The sequence below is a fragment of the Nannospalax galili genome, unplaced genomic scaffold, assembly GCF_000622305.1.
Source record: "Nannospalax galili isolate Female #2095 unplaced genomic scaffold, S.galili_v1.0 scaffold948, whole genome shotgun sequence".
Lineage (NCBI taxonomy): Eukaryota > Metazoa > Chordata > Mammalia > Rodentia > Spalacidae > Nannospalax > Nannospalax galili.
The window spans coordinates 692940-717150 of record NW_008358192.1 but is presented as its reverse complement, the minus strand read 5'-3'; the positions used below and the strand labels follow the sequence as shown (position 1 = coordinate 717150).

At 48.0% G+C, this 24211-nt stretch overlaps 2 protein-coding genes and 1 non-coding gene across 3 annotated transcripts in view; 1 reads left to right on the top strand and 2 right to left on the bottom strand.

The window, feature by feature from the left end:
* The window catches only part of Ncr3 (natural cytotoxicity triggering receptor 3), a 5126-nt gene extending 2282 nt beyond the window's left edge, over positions 1–2844 (bottom strand). Inside the window, exon 1 of the mRNA XM_017795185.2 lies at positions 2629–2844. Coding sequence (XP_017650674.1) covers positions 2629–2671 — 43 coding nt within the window. The 5' untranslated portion in view covers positions 2672–2844. The remainder of the gene's footprint in view (positions 1–2628) is intronic.
* Positions 2845–6668: 3824 nt separating this feature from the next.
* Positions 6669–6772, bottom strand: LOC115068159. Its single transcript, XR_003847535.1, has one exon. It is a non-coding gene; the product is annotated as a small nucleolar RNA U13 (small nucleolar RNA).
* Positions 6773–14537: 7765 nt separating this feature from the next.
* Positions 14538–17505, top strand: Aif1 (allograft inflammatory factor 1). Its single transcript, XM_008821540.3, has 6 exons — positions 14538–14692; positions 14895–14956; positions 15054–15120; positions 15472–15513; positions 16799–16961; positions 17303–17505. The coding sequence occupies exons 1-6, from the start codon at positions 14668–14670 to the stop codon at positions 17385–17387; spliced, it is 444 nt and encodes a 147-aa protein (XP_008819762.1). The 5' UTR covers positions 14538–14667; the 3' UTR covers positions 17388–17505.
* Positions 17506–24211: the final 6706 nt, after the last annotated feature.

Genomic DNA, 24211 nt, shown 5'->3' with positions numbered 1-24211 from the left:
CTCACAAAGATCTGCCTGCCTCTGCCTCCCAAGTGCTGGGATTAAAGATGTATGCCACCACACCCGGCGAGACACCATTTTAAATAAATATAAAATTTAAGAAAAAATATTGTGGAGCTGGACAGACGGCTCAGCAGTTAAGAGCACTGGCTGCTCTTGTAGAGGACCCAGGTTCAATTCCCAGCACCTACATGGCAGCTAACAACCATTCATAACTCCAGTTCCAGGGGACTACAACACCCTCTTCTGACCTCCGTGGGCATTGCACGACGCGGGTGCACTTGCAAACATGCAGGCAAAACCCTCATATGCATAAAATAAAAAGTAAATAAAGAAAAAAAAAGCCGGATCCACACTCAGGAGGCAGAGGCAGGTGGATCACTGTGAGATTGAGATCAGCCTGGTCTACATTTCAAGTTCCAAGCCAGCTGAGGCTACAGGGAGACCCTGTCTCAAAAAGACCCAAAAAGGAAAAAAATGATTGTGAGAGCTACTGTGACAGCACAGACCTGTAATCCCAGCACTCAGGAGGCCAAGGTTTAAGACCAGTCTCATCTACATAGCGAGTTTTAGGTCAACCAGGGCTACAATAGGGAGACCTTGACTCATAAAATCAATCAAACATTATCCTGGGCGGACACACGAGGTCTGCAGGAGCGCCTGAGAATTTGCCTTAAATTCCCAGTGTAGTTGAACTTGAATCTATAATCTACAGTTTGAAAAAACACTGTATACAGTTAATGTATGGACTTTTGATTAATTAAATTCAGTTTCACTAAAAAATTTACCTTAAACTTAAGTCTCTTGAACTCCTAACTATATATTTGGACCCTAGCTAATAAACCTAATTTGAGAGAGACTCTTTTTTTTTTATGTGTATGAGTGTTTTCCTGCATGTATGTAAGTGTATCACATGAGTGCCTGGTGCCCGTGGAGACCAGAAGAGGTATTGGATCCCTTGGAACTGAAGTTACATGGTTGTGAGCGCCATGTGGGTGCTGGGAACCAAACCTGGGTCCTCTGCGAGAGCAGCAAGTGCTCTTAACTGCTGAACCATCTCTCTAGTCCTTAACGTACTTCTTTTTATTTTTTATTTTTATTTTATATGTATGAGTGTATTGCCCACATGTATGTGAGTGCACCCGTGTTGTGCAATGCCGTGGAGGTCAGAAGAGGGCTTTGGATTCCCCTGTAACTGGAGTTAAGGACGGTTCATAGCCACCATGTGGGTGCTGGGAATCAAACCCAGGTCCTCTGCAAGAGCAGTCAGTGCTCTCAACCACTGAGCCATCTCTCCAGCCCCTTAAATTACTTCTTACACATCAAATTAAAACCATTTTATAAATCAGGCTGGTCAGATGGCTCAACTAATAAAGGAAATTGCTGTCAAATATGTCTCAGTTTGGGTCTTGGGATCCACATGGTGGAATGAAAGAACCAACCCCTGGGGGTTGTCCTCTGACCTCCACCTGCCTGGCACATGTGTGACACCCCCATCCAATAAATAAACGTAATTTTAAAATCTTTTATATAACTGGGCATGGTGGGTCATGGTGGCGAATGCCTTTAGTCCCAGCACTCCGGAGCCAGAGGCAGGTGGATCTCTGGAAGTTCAAGGCCAGCCTGGTCTACATAGTGAGTTCCAGGCCAGCTTGGGCTACAGGGAGACTCTGTCTCAAAAAGACCAAAAATAAATAAATAAAATCTTTTATATTTATTTATTGTGTGTGTCTGTGTATATGATGTGGAGATGGGGGAACATCCATGTGAGGGTCAGAGAACAACTTTACAGAATTGATTCTCTCCTTCCACCTTTACATGGGTTCTGGAAAATGAACTCAGGTCATTGGGCTTACATGACAAGCACATTTCTCACTAAGCTATCTCAGTGGCACAATAAATGTAACTTAAGAATAAAACTTAAAGAAGAAGAAAATCGACTGAGTGTAGTGTCCGGTGCCTACAATCTCAACTCTCAGGAGGCTAGGGTAAGAGGATTGGAGCTCCAGGCCAGCTTGGGCTACATAGCCAGGGTAGCTCAGTTGGTAAAGTGCTTGCCTAGCATGCATGAGACCCTGGCTTCAAACCCCAGCATGGTTAAAAAAAAGAAAAGAAAAAGAAAAACCAAACAGGCATAGTGTGGTACATGCCTGCAATCCCAGCACTCAGGAGATGGACACAGGAGAATTAGAAGTTCAAGGTCATCCTTGGCTACAGATGGAGTTTGAGGCCAGCCTGTACTACATGAGACCCAGTCTCAAAAACAAACATTAACACCAACAGCAGACTCCCAAATATTGGCCCTTTCTTCCCTTCTATCCCTTTTGACTTTCCATTTTATCATTCTCGGAAGGAGGCCGAAAAGGAACCGGCTCTGGGATGGAAGATGGAATGACCCTTCAGGTGGTAGGCCATCAGGTGGTAGGGCGTCTGGTGGGTCTGTCATCTGGAGGAATCCACAGCCACCAGGTTTACCAAGTGCCTTCTGTTCTACCCTCTGCACCTCTGAGGACACAGTGTCTGGGGGGGGGCCCACCAAGCCCCCTCCCTTGGAGCAGCCAAGCTCACCTTCTCCAACCCCTTTCCTCCCAGCCCCACACCCTGGATCCTAAGCAAACACCCTGTCACCTGAATAGACGGTGATAAAGAAGAGCCACAGCGTCCGGGCCATGTTGGAGAGTGCTCCGGTTGGAAAGGGGGACCGCAGCAGTGAGGTCTGAGTAGAGGAGTGACCAGCTACCTATAGTAGCCAGGCCTTTTGGGGACCTTCCTGGGGCAAATGGGATTCACTCATGGGTTGCTAAAGACCGCCACTGCCCAGGACCTTGGGCATCAAATGCATGCCTCCCCAGGAGGAAAGATGTTGTTGCTGGAGAAACATAGGACTCTCTGGGGGCAGCTAGCAGGAGGTCCGTTGTGTGCAAAGGGCAGGATGTCCCCACATGTCTGGTTATAGGAGAGTGGGTGAGTGGGCGGGTGAGACCAGGATGTGGCTCCCTCACCTTCTGAGGTTCAAGAAGACCCAATCATACCTTTACACAGAACAAACCTCCAGACCAGAAGCTAGCCTCCTCCCCTCGCCTTTGCTCAGCCTACCCAGGCGGGGGCCCCACCGTTCCCTTCCAGTCTGCCCTTCCCTGCACTACTCTAGGATTTCTTTTGCCGGGAGGAGGCTTTTTGAGACAGGATCTCCCTGTAGCCCCAGCTGGCCTGGAACTCACTGTATAGACCAGGCTGGCCTTGATCTCACAGAGCTCCACCTGCCTCTGCCTCCCGAGTGCTGGGACTTAAAGGTGTGCACCACCATGCCAGGCCACTTTTTTAAAAAATATTTTATTTTTATTTATTCATTTATTTTTGAGACAGGGTCTACCTATAGCCCCAGCTGTCCTGGAACTCACTATGTAGACCAGGCTGGCCTTGAACTCACAGAGATCCGCCTGCCTCTGCCTCCCAAGTGCTGGGACTACAGGCCTGTGCCACCACGCCCGTCTTATTTATTATTTTTATTTTATGTGTATGAGTGTATTGCCTGCATATATGTGAGTGCACCTGTGTCGTGCAATGCCACGGAGGTCAGAAGAGGGCTTCGGATTCCCCTGGAACTGGAGTTATGGACTGTTCGTAGCCGTCATGTGGGTGCTGGGAATCGAACCCCGGTCCCCTGTAAGAGCAGTCAGTGCTCTTAACCGCTGAGCCATCTCTCCAGCCCCCACTTTTATTATTTTTTACATTTTGTATATGTGTCTGTACTTGGGAATGTGAGTACAGCTGCCCTCAAAGGCCAAAGGTTTGGGGCCCCTGGAGCTGGATTTACAGGCATCTGGGAGCGGTGCCTGATGTAAGTGCTAAGAGCTGAATCTGCGTCCTCTCCAGGAAGTGTCTAAGCTCTTAATGCTCTTAAGCACTGAGCCATCTCTTCGGACCAGGCCATATCTAAACGCAGTGTGGAACTGAGGCACCATGAACGGGCAAGTGCTGCCCCCTGTTGGTCAAACAGCCATTTTGGTTCTTGTCCGCTGGGCCTCAATTCCAGCTTCCCTGTCCTTTCTTTAAAGGCCTTCTCCCATGAACACCCTGTTCTCATCCCAAAGTGTGAGTGTGGAGAAAATTATCTCTTCTCCTTCACCACAGGCCCGTGGTTTGGAAAGGGAGAGGACACTCCATGGGCCGCCTGGCCTGAGGTGAAAACTCAGAATGTACACATCTGTAAAATGGGAATCACATCCATCACTTCCAGACTCCCCTGCACTAGGATGTCCGGTGTACCATGAGTCTCTCCTCCCAGGCCTGGGCTGCTGACCTGGGACATGGCTGAGCCTAAACTCAAGGGTCCTCTGCTCACCCCTGCTTTTTACTACACGAAACTCCAGCCTCTTGTCATGCCTTGGAGTACTGTAGACATTACTTAGGTCTTTTTTCTTTAGTCCATCTAGAATAAATCATGGGATATAGGTTTTGTGTGTGTGTGTGTGTGTGTGTGTGTGTGTGTGTGTATGTGTGCGCGTGCGCGTGTGCGTGTTCAAGGACCCTTTTACTATTTCTAAGATCGTCTGGGGACTTTAACTTGGACGATGGCAACAGCTAAACCTAGCTACTCAGTGGATACAAGGATGGGGTTTTCCAAAAGAAACATTTCTCAGAGCCTTGAGAGGAAAGGCAGCTAGAAAAGTTCTGAAGCAGGCTTGAGAGATGGCTCAGCCGTTAAGAACACTGGCTGTTCTTGCAGAAGACTTGGGTTCGAATCCCAGCACCCACATGGCAGCTAACAACTGTCCGTAATTCCAGTCCCAGGGAAATCCGACAGCCTCTTCTGCCCTCCGTGAGCATTGCATGACATGGGTGCTCTTACCTACATGCAGGCATAACACTCATACACATAAAATAAAAATAATAAAAAATATAAATATATAAAAGAACGCTTACTGCACCAGAGGACCTGGTCCCCAGCACCCACATGGTGACTCACAACCTCCTGTAACTCCAGCTCCAGGGAATCTGACATTCTCTTCTGGCCTCTGTGGACACTTGCACTCATGCACACACATATATAAAAAAGGAAGAAAAGTTCTAAAACAAGTGTGCAGTGGCCTGCGGACTGATCCCCAAAGCAGCCAGCCAGCTGTGGCCCGGCTGGGGGACTTGAGGCTGAGAGGTGGGTGACATCTCCTCTGGGGAAGTCCTTATCAGTGTTTGTCAACTATGAACACTTTCCATGTCTGAAAATAGCTTCTCCCCTCTTCGCAGCATACGACCTCACGTCCTCCCAACTCCCCTTACAGCTGCTGGTGTCCAACAGTTGGGTTGGCCAAAAGCCACACCCAACTCTCCAGCTTCCTCTCCACTCCAACTCTGCCATCTCCTGGTGAATTTATTTTTTGTGATCTCTATTATTTATTTATTGTGTGTGTGTGATCCATGTGTATGTATGTATTCTCTATGTATGCACATGTGTGTGCATGCCTGTGGAAGCCAGAGGTCAATGCTGGGTATCTCCCTTAATCATCGTCCATCTTTTTTACAATCATTTTTATGTTGGGGTGGTTATATGCATGTGAGTGGAGTACTTGAGGAGGGCAGAAGGCGGGGTTGGAACCTCTAGAGCTGGAGTTACAGGAGGTTGTCAGTCACCCAAGAAGAGAGCTAGGAGCCTAACTTGGGTCTTCTGTAAGAATAGCAAGGACACTTAACTGCTGAGCCATCTCTCAGCCTCAAATCTAGACTCTTGTATAGTGCTTTCTTCATCCTGTGTCATGTCGGGGAGTCGTTTGGGCCTCTGCAGGCATCAGTATGTAGCTCCTGTTTATTACTGATACTTTATTATTTACTCTATACATGCTGTTTATCCATTCATCTGATGATGACATGTGTGCACATACACGTGTGTCTACACATGATGTGGTAGGGCATACATGCCTAGCATGCTTGTGAAGGTCAGAGAACAACTTTGTGGAGTCAGTTCTGTCTGTCTTTACATGGGGTCTGGGGATTGAACTCAGGTGGTCAGCCCACAGGACAAACACCTTTACATTCTGAGCCATCAGGACAAACAAACACCTTTACATTCTGAGCTATCAGGACAAACAAACACCTTTACATTCTGAGCTATCTTGCCAGTTTGTTGTTTTGTTTTGTATCTTTTTTAATGTGTTATGGGTGTTTTGAGACTGGATCTCATGTAGCCCAGGCTGGTCTTAAATTTGCTCTAACGTCAAAATGACTCCTGAGCCTCAGGTTTCCACCTCCATCCGCAGTGCGAGGAGCTTTCCTTCACTGGTGTTTCACGTCTTTCCAGCAACTTCGATGCCTCACTTTGTCCCTTCCAACCATCACACCGACTACATGACGTAGCTCTTCCATCTTCCCACTGCGGTCTGCCAGACCGGGCACCGATGCGTGGCCTTTCACACCATCTTCCTATTGCTTTGGGGCCGTTTCTTTTGGGGGCTCCGAGCTTTTAACTGCTAAGCTTCTCTTCAATCCTTAAGACATTTCTAATGTTTTCTTTTGTTTTTTAATTTAAAAACTGTCATTCAACGAATTTGGAACAAATGCTACCTGTGGGCTTACTCAGGCGGTCCTCACACAGCCACAGATCGGTTTTTCTCTTTTCCTGTTTTCTCTTTTGACTTCTTTTTTTTTTTTTTGTTTTGTTTTGTTTTTTTTAACATAAGACAGGCATTATACCAATGTAGTTACAAGGTTTGAGGGCAGCACACCTCCCACAATGACATGAAAACCCAACTGTCACATTTAGGAACCACAGAAAGGAGCCACAGTCGCTGTTTAATTACTGCTTATTCTCTGACGAATACCTGGTCTCTGTCTCCACCTCAAATCTCTTTCTTGTGGTGGAGTTGAATAGCTAACTACCTTCTAGAGGTTGCTCAAGCTGGCCTAGAATTACTAAACTCAAGTGATCCTCCTTAAGGACTAGGACTAAAGCGCATACCACCATGCATGGTTTAGCAAACCATTATTTTGTTTGATTTGGTTTGTGGTACTTGGAATTGAACCCAGGGCCTCACACATGCTCAGCAAGGACTCTACCACTGAGCTACTTCTCATCCCTCTTATTTTTTTTTTTCCTTTGAAGACAGGATCTTGATAAATTGCCCAGCTGCCCTTGAACTCTCTCTCTGTAGCTCAGGGAGGCCTTGAACTTGCAATCCTCCTGCCTCAGCCTTCCCAGTAACTAGGATTACAGGCCTTTAACACCATGCATGGCTTAGCAATGCTTTTAAATATTTTATTTATTATTTTTATTTTATGTGTATGCATGTATTGCCTGCATGTAGGTAAGTGCACCCGTGTGGCGCAATGCCTGAGGAGGACAGAAGAGGCTGTCAGATTCCCTGGAACTGGAGTTATAGACAGTTGTCAGCTTCCATGTGGGTGCTAGGAATTGAACCCCAGTCTTCTGCAACAACAGTCAGTGATCATAACCACTGAGCCATCTCTCTAGCCCCAGAAATGTTTTTAATAAACTTTCTGGAGGCCGGGCACCCAACTTTCTTTCTCCTTACCTCCTTTCCCTCATCACGCTCCTTGTTATCCCACATCTTTTTTAAAAATTATTTTATTTATTTATTAATATTTTATTATGGGTATGCATGTATTGCCTGCATGTAGGTAAGTGCACCCATGTCATGCAATGCCCACAGAGGACAGAAGAGGCCATCAGATCCCCTGGAACTGGAGTTACGGACAGTTGTTAGCTGCCATGTGGGTGCTGGGATTCGAACCCGGGTCTTCTGCAAGAACAACCAGTGTTCTTAACTGCTGAGCCATCTCTCCAGCCCATCTTTTTTTTTTTTTTTTAATGAGATAGTGTCTCACTATGTAGCACTGACTGGCCTGGAATTCACTATGTGGACCAAGCTCACTTCAAATTCAGAGATTCACCTGCTTCTCCCTCCCGAGTGCTGGGATTTAAGGCGTGTGCCACCACACCTGGTTGAAACTTTTAAAATATTTTTTATTTATTTTTTTTTTGTGTATGAATGTTTTGCCTACATGTGTGTAAATGCACCAGTATCCTGCGATGCCTGCAGAGGTCAGAAGACAGTGTCAGATCTCCAGGAACTGGAGTTATGGACCATTGTTAAGCTGCCATGTGAGTGCTGGAATCAAGCCTGGGCCCTCTACAAGAGCAGTCAGTGCTTTTAACTACTGAGCCATCTCTCCAGCCCTCAGGAACATTTTTAAACATTTTGTTGTTGTTTGTCTCATGTTTTGTTTTTTTAAGACAGGGTCTCTCCATAGCCACAGCAGCCCAGGAACTTGCTATGTAGACCAGTGTCCTAGTTTGTTATTCATTGCTGTGACAAAATACTCTGACCATACCAACTTGGGGAGGAAAGGCTTTATTCAGCTTACATATCCTGGGTCACAGTTCATCTGGGAGCCCAAGGTAGGAACTCAGGGCAGGAACCTGGAGGCAGGAGCTGGAGTACAGGCCATGGAGGAACGCTGCTTACTGGCTTGCTCCCCTGGCCCCTGCTCAGCCTGCTTTCTTATGCAACACAGGCCCATCTGCCCAGGGGTGGCACCACCCACAGTGGGCTGGGCCCTCCCACATCACTTATCAAGAAGATGCCCCTCAGACATGGCCACAGGCCAGTCCAATAGAGACAATTCCCCAACTGAGGCTCCCTCAACCCAGGTGTGTCAAGTTGACACTAAAGCTATCCAGCACAATTGACCCCTTGTCAACTTGACACACAAACACATCACTATTAAATCATAACTTTCCAATTTCTGTTCCCAAGATATGATGTTAATATCACAACATAAGACAGTACAACCTTAAAAACCCACAGTCCTTAAAAATCCAAACATTTAAAAGTCCATAGTCTCTTAAAAGTCTCTTAACTGAGGGCTTCTGTAAAATCCAAAACAATCACTGTCTTATTTCAAAGAGAAGAATCGGGCACACCTAAGCAAAACAAAAGTCCAGCAAAGTAGCTTGAGGCTGGACATCTGGGATTCACTCACGATCTTCTGGCCTCCAAAGGGTTTTGGCAACTCCACTGCTCTGACTCTGCCGTCCACAGCACACAGCTTGTCTCACAGACCCAGGCCAGCTCCATTCCACATCTACTGATGTCCTTGGTGGTCATCCCACAGTCCTGGCATCTCCAAAAAGGTGGGGTCTCCACTGAAACTGAGGTTACACCTTCACCAATGGCTTCTTCTTGACTCTCCGGGTGCAAAGCCTCAGATTCTCTCCATGACCCCTTCAGTCCTGGGGTCTTCACTGCAACTGAAGCTGCACTTTCACCTATGGCCTTTCCTGGCCTCTCACAGTGCCAAGCCTCAGCCTCTCCCTGTGACCCCTTCATGCTTTCAATACCAGAACCATGCAGGAGACTCTTACACGTTACCAAGTCCTGCTTCCAGCTTGAAATAGAGGCTCAGGTCCCCTCTGTGTGCTGACCCTGAGGAAATACCTCCCAGAAGACTCCATCACAGTGATGCTGGTCTCTTGTTACTTACAGATGATATTTCAGCCCCAGATAACCAGCATCAATTGTCCCAGTAAAGCAAAGGTTTTGCTTCAGGTTCTGGTCTCTTCTTAATCACAGCTGATTCTTCAGCCCCAGCCAACCAGAACCCACAGATTCTCAATCCAAAATCTCACATGAACAGCCCTGAAAGTCTCTGCTTCCCTTTGAAGTTTCACAAGCCAGGCCTACATAGTCTACAACTCTTTCAGCGTAACTGTTCCAAGCTCCACAGCAACAAACTCTGAGCACGCAATGGCTTTTCCAGCCCAAAGTTCCAAACACTTCCACAGTCCTCCCAAAAACACCAAGGTCAGGTCTGTCACAGCAATATCCTACTCTCTGGTATCAGCTTCTGTCCTAGTTTGTTCATTACTGTGACAAAATACTCTGACCAGTGCCAACTTGGGGAGGAAAGGGTTTATTCAGCTTACATCTCCCAGGTTGCAGTTCATTAGGAAGCCTAAGATAGGCTTACCGGCTTGCTCCCCTGGCCCCTGCTCAGCCTGCTTCCTTATGCAACATAGGCCCACTTGCCTGGGGTGGCACCACCGACAGTGGGCTGGGCCCTCCCACATCACTCATCAAGAAGATGCCCCTCAGACATGGCCACAGGCCAGTCCAACAGAGACAATTCCCCAACTGAGGCTCCCTCAACCAGGTGTGTCAAGTTGACACAAGCTATCCAGCACAACCAGGCTGGAATTAAAGATGTGTGCCACTATGCCTGGCTCCAAAGTTCAATTTTTTAAATATTTTTTAACTTTTTCTTTATTTAATGAGTATGACTTATGTCCGCATGTAAGTGCACTAGTGTCCTGCAATGCCTGAAGAGGCCAGAAGAGGGCATCTGACCCCCCCTGGAACTAAAGTTATGGATGGTCATTAGCTGCCTTGGTCTTCTGCAAGAGAAACCAGTGCTCTTAACCACTGAGCCATCTTTCCTCCGGTCCCCAAAGTTCAATTTTGTTTTTTTCTTTGAATTTTGAGATGCTCCCTGTAGTCCCAGCCAGCCTGGAATTCACTATGTAGACCAGGCTGGCCTTGAAGCACAGAGATCCACCTGCTTCTGCCTCTTAAGTTCTGGGATTAAAGGTGTGCACCACCACACCCAGTTACCCCAGTTACCTAAAGTTCAATTTTTAAATTTAATTAAATTAATTAATTAATTAATTTATTTATTTATTGTCTTTTTGAAACAGGGTCTCCCTGAAGTCCCAGCTGACCTGAACTCACTATGTAGACTGGGACTAAAGGCATGCGCCACCACACCCGGCTTTATTATTTTATGTGTATGAGTGTAAATGGATCCCAGCACTCGGGAGGCAGAGGCAGGCGGATCTCTGTGAGGTCGAGGGCAGCCTGGTCTACATAGTGAGTTCTAGGCCAGCTGGGGCTACAGGGAGACCCTGTCTCAAAAAGACAAAACATAAAATAAAATAAATAAAAATAATAAATACATAAAATATTTAAAAAATATTAAAAATGTTTTTTAAAAATTAATCTTTTATCAGCCAATAAAGCTTCAGTCCAGCCTCACCTGCACCTGACCTTGTGCTGCCCCATGCTCCCGGTCCCCAGACTGCTCTCACCTCTGCACTTGCTATTCTTCTGCCTGAGATATTCTTTTTCTCATTGCAATATTACACTAATCATACAAAGATAGCTCCACCCACCTCCTGATCAGAGCTTCTAAAACTCTTGCAATTTCCTTAGTGGTTAAGGCAGAAAGAGCATCTTTTGTCTATCATAACAAGAATCTTTCAACCACGACTGGGTTTATGTTAATAAGGTGATTTCTGGAAAGTCCCTTGTTGCTATTGCCTGGGAGGTTAGGACTTTCAGCTCTGCCCTCTGTCCTTCAGGCAATAGCTAAAGATGTAATCAGTAATGCCGGCAAGATGATGCCACCTTAAACGTCCAAAAAGGATGGGGTTCAGGGGCTGCCAGGGAGGGGGTCCCTGAGGGCATGGAAGCTCCAGCCTTATCTCAATACCCTGACCTGTGCATCTCTTCCTTCTGGCTGTCCTTGAGTTAAATCCTTTATAACAAACCCACAAACACAACTAAAGCGTAGTGCTTGGATGAGTTCTGGGAACCTATCTGAGGAGGGGCTCAGAGAGGTCTTTTTTTTTAATGTGTTATGAGTATTTTGCCTGCATGTAAGTATACCATATGTGTGCAATGCCCACAGAGGCCAGAAGAAGGTGCTGGATTCCCTGGAACTGGAGTTAGTTTTTAGCTGCCTTGTGGATGCTGGGAACCAAATCCTGGTCTTCTGGAAGAGCAGTCAGTGTGTTTAACCATTGAGCCATCTCTCCAATCCCTAGTGGTTTTGATTTAAGCTGGTTAGCTAGAAGTACAAGAGGCTTGGACTCTGGGATTGGCATTGAAGAGAAATCAGCTTGACAAATGACTGAACAAACTGACCATCTGACCGCCCTGCCTCCCCACTCCAAGAGGGCGATACATCCATCTCAAAGCACATGGCCTCTAGCCTAGACATCTGGTTCCTTACAAGCTTCCTTGCAGATCTGGTTCCTCACGAGCCGCCTTGCAGAAGACACTTGGTTCCCTGTCAGACCTCTTCAGCTCTCCTTCCCAGATCTCAGGAAGATGCAGGACACCACCCAGGAAGGCAGCCCCACCTTCTGGTATTTTCTGGGCCCACCTATAAATCCCAGACCTCCCCCAACCCTGACATATAACCTCCATTCCCGAGGGAAGGTTGCTTGCTCTTTATAGCTAATAAAGCTCATCGAGGTCGGATTTGGTTTCTACTTCTTTATCAGATTCTAACAGGCAAGTAAACTTGGAGCAGTCTCGTGGGACCAAGCCCTTTACTGTGTGGGGTTGGTAGGGTCAGAATTGAATTGCACTGGAAGATGCCTGGTCAGTTTCCACCAAGAACTGGAGAACAGGTTGGTGTAGGAAAAACCATCCCATGAGGGGCTCTGAGCACAAAGAAAAACAACAGGGGCCAGCAAAATGGCTCAGTGGGTAAAAGTGCTTGCCACCAAGCCTGATGATCTGAGTTCAAATCCTGTAACTCACATAGTGGAAGAAGAGAACCGATTCCTGAAAATTGTCCTCTGACCTCCATACCCGGGCTGTGGCATGCATACACACATGCATGCATGCACACGTGCACGCACGCAAAATAAATATGTAAATTAAAGAAAGAAAACCAACATTCTTTTTTCCTTTTTCCCATAGATCCTACATATCTCTGGGAATCAGTTTCTCAGAGAAGCTGACCCCCACCAGGTTATTCAGACCTGAGCTCTACACGCAGCCCTCCAGGCCTCCTCCCCAGTTTTCCTCCTTCTGTCTCTACATACATCTTTATTTCTGTTGTCTGCCTTACCTAATCGCACAAACCACAAGGACAAGACTTTTCATTTTTTTGCCCACCAGGCCTCGAAGCACACCCTATATACAGAAACCAACCGATGCTTCCTGAATGGAGCACAACTCATGGAGTGCTGGGAGGGCAGGACTGCAACTTTCTCTGCAGGGGGAGAGGGCAGCTGTGTTGAAGGGAGGCAAGAAGCCAGTCTACCCCAGCACCAACCCACCGCCCTGGGTCACCCCTTTCTGAGGAAGGAGAAACAGACTGGGAGTGGGGAGGAGAGGACCAAAGACAAAGAGGTCTCAATCCCTGAATCCTGCTCCAGCAGGGTGGGTGGAGGCCTGGACTGGAACTAGAAGAAGCAAGTCAGAATTGTATTCGCAACCTCTGCCTACTCCCTGCACCCACCCACCCCAGTCAACCTTAGGGAGGGAGTTTCTGGAGGCTGCTCAGGCCCTTTGCAGAACCCACAGTTAACCTTTCCAAGCTCTTTCAGTTCCTCCAAAACTTCTCATTAAATTCTCAAAATCCTTTGTAGATTTCACTACAGATTTCAAAGCTGATGAGAGTGGAGGGTAATTCAGCCTCACATCCTCCGCAAACAAACCAGTCCTTCTGGAACATTCCCCTGCATCCAAGAGCTCCCCTGGAGCTGCCCCTGACAGAACAGAGATGTTTCTCTCCCTCCACAGGCCCTAGCCTCCACTTGCCCTACTCTGGGACCCGCCTGCAGACTTCACTTCTCTCTGGAAGTCAGCCCACCCTCCTCAGCTGCCTCCTCACCTGCACCATGAGGCCTGAAGAGTGTCAACTAACTACCCCGACCTCAGGAGCTGGAAGAGGCCATTTATTTAGTGTCTGGTTTTGGTTTCAGTTTGAGACAGGTTCTTACTGTATAGCCCTGGCTGACCTCCAATTTGAGATCCTCCAACCTCAACCTTCCAAATGTTGGGATTCCAGGCATGGGACACCACACTTGGCCCCGAGAGCCTACTTCTCCCTTCCCCACACCACCAGCAGCTCATCATAGTATTTCTTTTTTTTCTTGTTTTTTTGAGATGGTCTCCCTGTAGCCCCTGGATGCCTGAAACTTCCTATGTAGACCAGACTGGCCTCCATCTCAGATATTCACCTGCCTCTGCCTCCCAGGTGCTGGAATTAAAGGTGGGGTCATCACGCCCAGCTCAAACTACTTCTTAAAAATTTAATTTTTTGATTTATTTTTATTTTTAATGATGTGTACGTGTGTCTGTGGGTAGGCATAGGCACCTGAGTACAGGTGCCCAGAAGTGAGAGGTGTCAGATCCTGAAATTTATTTTTATTTGATATGCATGAGTGTGTTTTGCCCCCATGTATGTATGTACCAAATGGAGGCACTGACTATGGAGGCTGGAAGAGGGTGTTGGATGGCCTGGAACTAGAACTTTGGGTGGTTGTGAGCCACCAGATGTGGGTACTGGAAGTTTCACCCACTTGGAAGGATGAAGCAAGACAGTTGCTTGAAGCCAGGAGTTCAAGGCCCCTGGACAACATGATGAGACTATGGCTCAAAAAAAGTAATTTATCAGAATGTCTTTTTCTGGGCTCCCTTTTAAAGCTACTTGGCCTTCTTTCTGGAGTGCTAGTGTCAGCAAAAGCAGATGGGGAAGTGATGCCTGGGAGGTAGTGAAGACGGAATGAGGGGAAAGGGGAAGTGTGGGAAAGAGGCCTCCTGGGAGTGGAAAGGATTGCCGGCAGATAGAGAGGAGAGAGAGGGACAGCCAGCCTGATCTGTCTTCCTACCCACCACCACCACCATCAGCTGAGCTATGAGCCAAAGCAGGGATTTACAGGGTAGGGAAGGAATGTGGTAGGTAGGGAGGGGAAGGTCAACCAGGCAACATGAGCAGGGAGCCTGCACAGGGCTGGCCTGGGCTGGGGAGCCAGGAGGGCACCTGGTGGACCTCAGAGGACAGGACTGTGGTGACCCCTGGGCTGTACGTGGGGGGAGAGAGGAAGAGAGGGGTGAGGGGTGATTAAGCTCTGCACCCCTCAGGAGGAAAAGCTTTCGGACTGCTGAAGGCTCGGCAGGAAGAGAGGCTGGAAGAGATCAACAAGGTAAAAGGGTGAAAGGTGGACTTGAAGGAGCAGAGCCTGGAGGACCGCCGGCTGGGAGGGATGACCCTGGCTCCTATCTCTCCCCACCCCCCAACAGCAATTCTTAGATGATCCCAAATACAGCAGTGATGAGGATCTGCCCTCCAAACTAGAAGTCTTCAAGAGTGAGGGGGACTGTGGGGTGGAGAGGGAGGCTGGGGGAAGGGGCGATTTTCACCAGCGCAGTGTGGGCCCTGGAAAGACAGAGGTAACTTCTGTGGTGGGAAAGGGGAACTGCCTTCCCCCCTGCCCCTCCCACCCGTGGTGCTGTTCCCTGGCCTGCCCCTCCTTGCACCCCTAGTTCCTTTCATCTTCACAGGGCCTCTCAACCCCCTCACCCCACTTCCTCTGTCTGCCCCCTCCCCCCTTCCACCTCGTCTCCCCTCACTAGTTTAGGTCAGGGCCGTCTTCCTCAATCCCAGCACAGGGCCCTATAAACCAGCATTTACTCGCTCTCTGTTCTTTGTCTCACCCAGAGAAGTACATGGAGTTTGATCTGAACGGAAATGGAGATATCGGTGAGAAAAGGGTGATTTGGGGCGTGCGCCGAGAGAGGCAGCTAGAGGTCTCTGCTTGTTGCATGCCCTGTGCATAGCAGAGGGTCCTCAGCTGCTAGCTAGCCTAGGAGGATTGGGTACGGGAACATGGAGGTTCAAGAGGGCTAAGAGATGCTGGGTGTGATGGCACGTGGAGTTTGTTTGAGACTAGCCTAGTTTACAGTTACAGGCCAGCCACGGCTTCATAAAAAGTCCCTGCCTCTTGGCCGGGCGTGGTGGCACACGCCTTTAATCCCAGCACTCTGTGAGTTCGCCAGCCTGGTCTAGATCGTGAGTTCCAGGACAGCTGGGGCTACAGGGAGACCCTGTCTCAAAAAGACCAAAAAAAAAAAAAAACCCCTTTTCAAAAAAAAAAAAAAACCCCTTTTCAAAAAAAAAAAAAAAAAAAAAAAAAAAAAAAAAAAGTCCCTGTCTCAAAACTAAGAAAATGGAGGGGCTGGAGAGATGACTCAGCACTTAAGAGCACTAGCTGCTTTTGCAGAGGACCCAGGTTTGGTTTCCAGCACCTGGTGGCTAGCAACTGTCCATTCCTCCAGTTCCAGGTCTTCGACTCCCTGACCTCCGTGGGCATTGCATGGCATGGGCACAGTTACATACATGCATGCAATACACTCATGCACATTCAAAAAAGGAGAGATGAGGTGGCTCAGTGGTTAGAGCACATTCCTGCAGAAGACCTTGGTTTGAATCCCAGACCCACATGGCAGCTAACAACCATCTGAAACTCCAGTTGCAGGGAATCTGACGCCCTCTTCTGTGCTCCACAGGCACCGAACAACATAGGTGCATGCCATACATACAGGCGTAACACTCATACACATAAAATAAAAATAATTTTGTCAGGCACAGTGGTGCTCACCTTTAATCCCAGCACTCGGGAGGCAGAGGCAGGAGGATCTCTGTGAGTTCAAGGCCAGCCTGGTCTACATAGAGTTCCAGGCCAGCTGGGTCTACAGGGAGACCCTGTCTCAAAATAAATAAATAATTTAAAAAAGAATAATAGGGGCTGGAGAGATGGCTCAGCGGGGTTAAGAACACTGGTTGTTCTTGCAGAAGACCCAGGTTCAAATCCCAGCACCCACATGGCAGCTAACAACTGTCCATAACTCTAGTCCCAGCGGATCCGACAGCCTTTTCTGTCCTCCGCAGGCATTGCACAACATGCACAACTTACCTACACGCAGGCAATACACACATACACAAGAGAACAAGGACGCCCCTCCCCACCCTGATCTTCTGCCTCCAGATACCATGTCCCTGAAGCGAATGCTGGAGAAACTCGGGGTCCCCAAGACCCACCTAGAGATAAAGAAATTAATTAGAGAAGTATCTAGTGGCTCTGAAGAGACCTTCAGCTACTCTGATTTTCTCAGAATGATGCTGGGGAAGAGATCTGCCATCCTGAAAATGTGAGGGTCCAGTTCCAACCTCCCCGGACTTACCTGTCCCTCCATCCCCAGCCATACCCTTGAGCCTAGGCCCAACCTCCCCGGACTTACCTGTCCCTCCATCCCCAGCCATACCCTTGAGCCTAGGCCCAACCTCTACACCTTACTCAGTGCTGCTCTTCCCTGCTTATTGGGGCTCCTGTACCCTAAACCCACCCACAGCTCCAGTCCTCACAGCCCCCAACATCGTTCTCTGCTTTTCTTCCTCCCATGCTCACAACCTCCTGCCCTCCTGGTCTCTCATAGCAGCCTGAGATTGACCCCCCTGAGAGACACATCCCTGATGCCTGTGTCTCTTCCAGGATCCTGATGTATGAGGAAAAAAACAGAGAACAGCAAAAGCCCACTGGCCCCCCAGCCAAGAAGGCTATTTCTGAGTTGCCCTAAGTGGAGGTGGATGTGTACACAGTGGGACTGAAGAGGCTTCTAAGGACCACAGCATGGAAGGAAAAGAAGACATGATCATGAGCCTCAGTCAAAATAAATAATCCTCCCTACTAGATCAAGTCAGCCTGGTTTTTATTTGGGGGATCCCCCCAGGTTTGAGGAGGAAGGAGGCATCTTTGAGGGAAGGGTAGTAAGGATTTGCCACAATAAATAATCCATCCAATTTGGAGTGGCTCTACTACAGGAGATGGCTCTGTGCACTAAGGATTCCAGAGTTCTAAGAAGGCCTTGGCCTCCAGGGATGCAGGTAGGACTTTTTTTTTTAATTTAATATGTATGTTTTGCTTGCATGGATATGAGTACTACATGCATGCAATGCCCGTGGAGGCCAGAAGAGGGCGTCAGAGCCCCTGGAGCTGGAGTTATGTATGAATGGTTGTCAGCTGCCATGTGGGTGCTGGGAACCAAAGCAGGGTTTTCTGCAAGAGTAGCCAGTGCTCTTAACCACTGAGCCATCTCTCCAGCCCTCAACAGGTAGGAGATATATAATACACTGGTCTCAAAACACAATAAACCAAAGAACGTATCTACCCTTTTCCCCTACACTTTTTTAAATTTTGATGTTTCGGTTCTTAGGTATTTTTTGTTGTTGTTGGTTTTTTTTAATTTTTATTTTTTGGTCTTTTTTTTGAGACAGGGTCTCCCTGTAGCTCCAGCTGTCCTGGAACTCACTATGTAGACCAGGCTGGCCTTGAATCTTGAACTCACTGAGATTTGCCTGCCTCTGCCTTCCGAGTGCCAGGATTAAAGGCATGCTCCACCCTGGCATAACAGGTAAGATATTTTTATCTGTACATTTGGTACAGGCTCATGATAATTTTCATAAGGAGTGAAAGTTCCCTTGAGACAACATTCTCCAAACCCAGGTCCTCTGTAAGAACATCAAGTGCTCTTATCCACTGAACCATTTCTGCAGCCCCTATTTGGGGGGAGGGGGAGCAAGGTTTCACTTTGTAATTCAGGCTGGCCCAAAACTCACTATGTGGCCTAGACTTACTTCAGACCTCAGATCATTCCCCCTCAGGCACTCAAGTGCTGGGATTATGGCACGATCAGCTGTCCTGCTTTACCCAGCTGGAAATCATGAGTAGGCAAGAAGCTCAAGCACTGGTTTTGTCTCAATTCCTTGTTTGAGAGCAGCAAGTGGCGCCCTCTAGTGTTACAGCTCTTGTGTTCTAGGAAGTGAGAAATCTCCACCCCTAGTGACCCGCATAGCCAGCCTCCTGACAGGTGAACCTAGCTTCAGTTCTTCAGAGCAGGACCTGAGGCGCATGGCCTAAAGATTTGGCAGCTCCCTGGATCTTCCAGCGACCAGAGCCTGCAGTTTCTCCTAATTCTTTTTTCTTTCTTTCTTTCTTTCTTTCTTTCTTTCTTTCTTTCTTTCTTCCTTTCTTTCTTCTTTCTTTCGTGAAAGGAAGTTTATTTACACTTATGGTTCCAAAGGGGCAAGAGTCCATTTTTCTTTTTTTTTGGTGAAGGTCAGAGTGTATTTTTGTAGCTGTAGGGCTCAGATTATATATTGTAAAATTATATGATTACATTAATAAGCCATTGTTTTGTGGTTAATCTTTTTTTAAGAATTCTGATTTCAGAAACAAAAGTGAAACACAGGCATTTTTCTTTTCTTTTTAAAAATTTGCTTTGATTTATGTGTGTGAGTGCATGCGAGCATGCCTGCACTAGGTGCCTGATACCCTCAGAGGCCAGAAGAGGGTGTTGGAATACCTGGAGTTACAGGTGCTGGGAACTGAATAGGGGTCCTCTGGAAAAGCATCCAGAGCTCTTAACCAGCCAGGTGTAGTGGCACATGCCATTAATCCCAGCACTTGGGAGGCAGAGGCAAGCAGATCTCTGTGAGATAGAGGACAGCCTGGTCTACATAGTGAATTCCAAGCTAGCTGTGGCTACAGGGAGACCCTGTCACAAAAAGACCAGAGAGAGAGGGAGAGAGAGAGCGAGGGAGCTACCTCTCCAGCCCTCTTTGGTTCTTTACGGCCTCTATCCTTCCATCAGTCTCAGCTCTCTCTCCTCTCTATCCTGTTCACAAATGTTCTTGCTCTAGCAGCTCTCTCAAACTGTTCCTCTGCTTCCTCTTCAGCTGTCCGCTGCTGCCTTCATATTACCAGCTCAGCCCACACTAGCGAGAAAAGACCACCAGGGGAAAGTTTTATTTGGGCCTAATGTAATGCCGGGGAGGCAGCACAGGTGTTGCCCAGGCAACACCCAAATGAGCCTAACATTTGGCTTATGTAGCCAGAGAAGGGGTTCACACCAGTCACAGCAAACCAATCACAGAAAAGGGGTTCACACCAATCATGATAAGCCTCTCATGCAAATGCTTCCCATTTGCACAAATCACAGCTTTGTCCCTTTAGCACCAGCCCGAGCAGTCCCTCAGATAGGCCACCAGGAGCAGTGCTCTCCCTCTGGCCTGGGCGACACAGCTGAAGGTCATCTAGAGTTCACCGAGGCTTGTGATCCCAAAAATCCAGTACAAATATTTGAAACAGTCCTGGCTGAGGCTACACCTTCAGGAACTGGAGCAATCGTAAGCAAAGACTCTTTTTTCAACACTGGAGTGTTCAAAACAGTGGGTGTTGGCAAACGGCGTTCTGGCCAGCTGTTAGACTGTCAGTCTTTTGGCTCAAGGCAGCCAGGGCATGGAAGGGAGAGTCAACAGCTGCGGGTCAGGGAGTCAAACCGTCCCATGTTCTCTTTACAGGAAAATGATCAGGGATGTTTATGAGAACTTAAAGAACTTATGGGCTAAGGGTTTAGAGGAAACCCTGTCTCAATTTAAAAAGGAGGTCGAGGAGGAGGAAGAGGAGGCTAAAAACATATCTTTGGAGCGGGAGAGGGCTGCAGGGTGTGGTGGCGCATGCCTTTAATCCCAGCACTGGGGAGGCAGAGGCAGGGGGATCTCTGTGAGTTCAAGGCCAGCCTGGTTTACATAGTTAGTTCCAGGACAGCTGGGGCTACAGGGAGACTCTGTTTCAAAAAGACAAAAAAATAAAAAGAGCTCTTGCAGTATACATGAGTTTGGTTCCCAGCACCCACATGGCCGCTAACAACTGTCCATAATTCCAGTTCCAGGGGATCCAATGCCCTTTTCTGGCCTTGGGGGGCACTGTATGCATGGATGTACCCACATACATGCAGGCAAACACACACATAAAATAAGAATTTAAGTCTGGCGTGGTGGCACACACCTTTAAACCCAGCACTTGGGAGACAGAGGCAGGCGGATCTCTGTGAGGTCAAGGCCAGCCTAGTCTACATAGTGAGTTCCAGGACAGCTGGGGCTACAGGGAGACCCTGCCTCAAAAAGACCCCCCCCCAAAAAAATTTTAAAAACCTTATCGTTAATACTAGTTGTAATTTTAACTGTGCTGAACACCCCAGTTACCCTAAATGGGGTGCTTCAAGATTATAAGTGTGTGCTATGTGCTGCCACACCTGGGTTGCCACACCAAGGCTAAAATTCGTTAACTGTGTTCTGCGAACGTTTCGGTCTTCATTGTCCCCATGGGACAGGCAGTCCCTTTGTTTGCTCACAGCCGCTTGGTGTAACTTTGAACCCACTGCTTCCACCCATCCATCCAGTGTGCCTAAGATGTGCACCCGCTCCTTAAAACGGACCAAATTCTGCATCATATTTCTTCATGTATACATGTGTACATGTATTGTGCAGGAGCATGTGGAGGCCAGAGGACAGACATGACTGTCATTCCTCAGATGATGTCCACCTTGGTTTGTGTGTGAGAGACAGACAGACACACAGGGTCTCTCACTGGTCTTGAACTTGTCAAGTAGGCTAGGCTGATTGGCCAGGGAGCCCTAGGGATCCACCTGTCTCTGCCTCCCCATCACTGGGGTGACAAGTGCATGCCAAGTTCTACATATTTTTTAATCTTGTTTTTATTTTATGTGTATGAGAGTTATGCCTACATGTATGTAAGTGCACCTGTATCATGCAGTGCCCAAGGAGGACAGAAGAGGGCATCAGATCCCCTGGAACTAGGGTTACAGATGGTTGTTAGCTGCCCTGTGGGTACTGGGATTCAAACTCCAGTCTTCTGCAGAAACAGCCAGTGCTCTTTAACTGCTGAGCCATCTCTCCAGCCCCAAATATTTTATCTATTTTTATTATGTGTATGAATGTATTTTTATTTTTTTATGTGTATGAATGTTGCCTGCATGTAAGTGTACCACATGCGTGCAATGCCCCACTGAAGCCAGAAGAGGGTGTCAGATACCCCAGAACTGGTATTACAAACAATTGAGCCACAGTGTGGGTACTAGTAATCGAACCTGGGTCCTCTGGAAGAACAGCAAATGTTCTTAACCACTGAGTCATCTCCCCAGCCCCATATTCTTTCTTAAATATATTTCATTAGAGTTCTTGTAAACCAGGCGTGATGGCCCATGCCTTTAATCCCAGCACTCAGGGGGCAGAGGCAGGCAGATCTCTCTGAGTTCAAGGCCAGCCTGGTCTACATAGCTAGCTCCAGGCCAGCTGAGGCTACAGCAAGACCCAGTCTCTAAAAGCCCAAAACAAAGAGAGTTTCTCTAGAGCACTTTTACCACCCAGCCCCAGGCACAGTCAGGTTAGTCCTCTACCTCTACCATGTCCCATTCATATCTCTGGCACTTTAAAAACATTCTTACTGGGGCTGGAGATATTGCTCAGCAGTTAAGAAAACTGGCTGCTCTTGCAGAGGAGCCAGGTTTGGGTCCCAGCACCCATATGGCAGCTCACAACTGCCTGTAACTTAAGTTCCAGGGGATCTGACACCCTCTTCCTGCCTCTATAAGGGCATCAGGCATACATACATAAGGCACCCACACATGCATAAAATAAAAATAAATCTTTTTGTTTTAGTTTATTGTGTGTTTTGCCTGCATGTATGTTTCTGCACCTGTGCATGCAATGCCTGAGGAGGACAGAAGAGGGCGTCGAATCCTCTGGATCTGGAGTCGTGACCATTGTTTTTTTGTTTGTTTGTTTTTTTGGTCTTTTTGAGACAGGGTCTCCCTGTAGCCCCAGCTGGCCTGGAACTCACTATGTAGACCAGGCTGGCCTTAATGGCCTTGAACTCACAAAGATCTGCCTGCCTCTGCCTCCCGAGTGCTGGGATTAAAGGTGTGTCACCACACCTAACAATAGTCATGACCATTGTTATCCACCATGAGGGTGCTGGGAATCAAACTGGGGTCCTTTCCAAGGGCAGCCACTGCTCTTACCTACTGAGCTGTATCTCCAGTCTCCAAAATAAATAAATCTTAAAACTGTTGTTATTGCTGGGGTTGCAGAAACAGCTCAGTGGGTGAAGAATCATGAAGACCTGAGCTCAGATCTCCTGCCCCTATGAACCAGCTAGACAGACTGCATGTAACCCCAGAGCTGGGGACCCCTGGGGACCCAGGAGGACCCCAGAGCTCACTGACCAGCCAGTCTATCTGAAAAACACAGGCACACACAGAGATATCTAGGTTCACAGAGGGACTATGCCTCAAAAAATTTAGGTGCCAGGTGTGGTGGTGCTTGCCTCTAATCCCAGCAACTCAGGAGGCCGACAGATCTCTGAGATCACAGCCAGCCTGGTCTAGATAGCAAGGTCCAGGCCAGCCAGGGCTACATAATGAGACTCTGTCTCCAACTCGCCCACCCAACAACCAACCACAAAAATATTTTAAAAATAAGGTAGAGGCCAGGCCGGGCCAGGTGGCCCACGCCTTTAATCCTAGCATTTGGGAGGCAGAGGCAGGTGGATCTCTGTGAGTTTGAGGCCAGCTTGGTCTATATAGTGAGTTCCAGGTCAGCTTGGGGCTACAGGGTGACCCTGCCTCAAAAAGACCAAAATAGATGATAGATAGATAGATAGATAGGTTGATAGATAGATGATAGACAGATAGATAGATAGATAGATAGATGGAACTGAGAAAGACATTCCAAATGTCAGCCTCTGACCTGCACACGCGCCCATACAGGGCACAACCTCCCCACCCCCAACACACAAAAGAATTACCAAAAAAATGGTGAATAGGTAGTAGGCCTGCCGAGAGGCAGAGGCCTCTACAGTCTAGTGGTAAGAAACAAAAAGAGGAACTAATACTACATTTCACAAGTTGAACATCAAACAAAGACCCTATTCCTGAAAGTGATAGGGTATAAAATTAAATTTCCATCTTAGCTGTGATCTGAATTTGGAAGTGGGGGGTCATTCCCCGCCTTTGTTCAAATGATTTGCATATACTATGCAAATAAACAGAACCCCTCCAAGAAGGCCTATACGGAGAATGTCGGACACAGACGTCCCGATCCTTCCATTGGCCTGTCTATCCGCTTCATTTGCATGACGCGATTAAACACACGGAAGACCCCGCCTCCCTGACGCCGTTCACCTCTCCCGGATGGACGCGTGACCTGGGATTCTTCCCGTATCTACAGAAAATACCGCCCTCGACTAGATACTCCCTTCCGTCCGCCCCTGGCCCCGTCGTGGAATTCGTAGACAGCACCTCCCGCCTTGCACCGTTTTCCTCTCCGCGTCCAGCCTTCCGTAGACGCAGTGCGCATGCGCCGCCTCTTTCTCCCACCTTCCGTCGTGTAAATTCTGCGCCCCAACGGCCACACGTTTGGCCCCGCCTACGCGTCTCAAGGCAGACGCAGGGGCCGCCTCCCCAGCCAACCGGCGTCCTAGTGTCCGTAAGTCCCTCCCCTTTATGCAAATATCCTCCACATCAGGCCTCGTTTTTTCCTT

Coding starts and splice junctions, on each gene's coding strand:
- Aif1 (XM_008821540.3), top strand. CDS start 14,668: ATGAGCCAAAGCAGGGATTTACAGG. Junction 15,514..16,798: donor GAACGGAAATGGAGATATCG/GTGAGAAAAGGG, acceptor TTCTGCCTCCAG/ATACCATGTCCCTGAAGCGA. Junction 16,962..17,302: donor AGATCTGCCATCCTGAAAAT/GTGAGGGTCCAG, acceptor TGTCTCTTCCAG/GATCCTGATGTATGAGGAAA.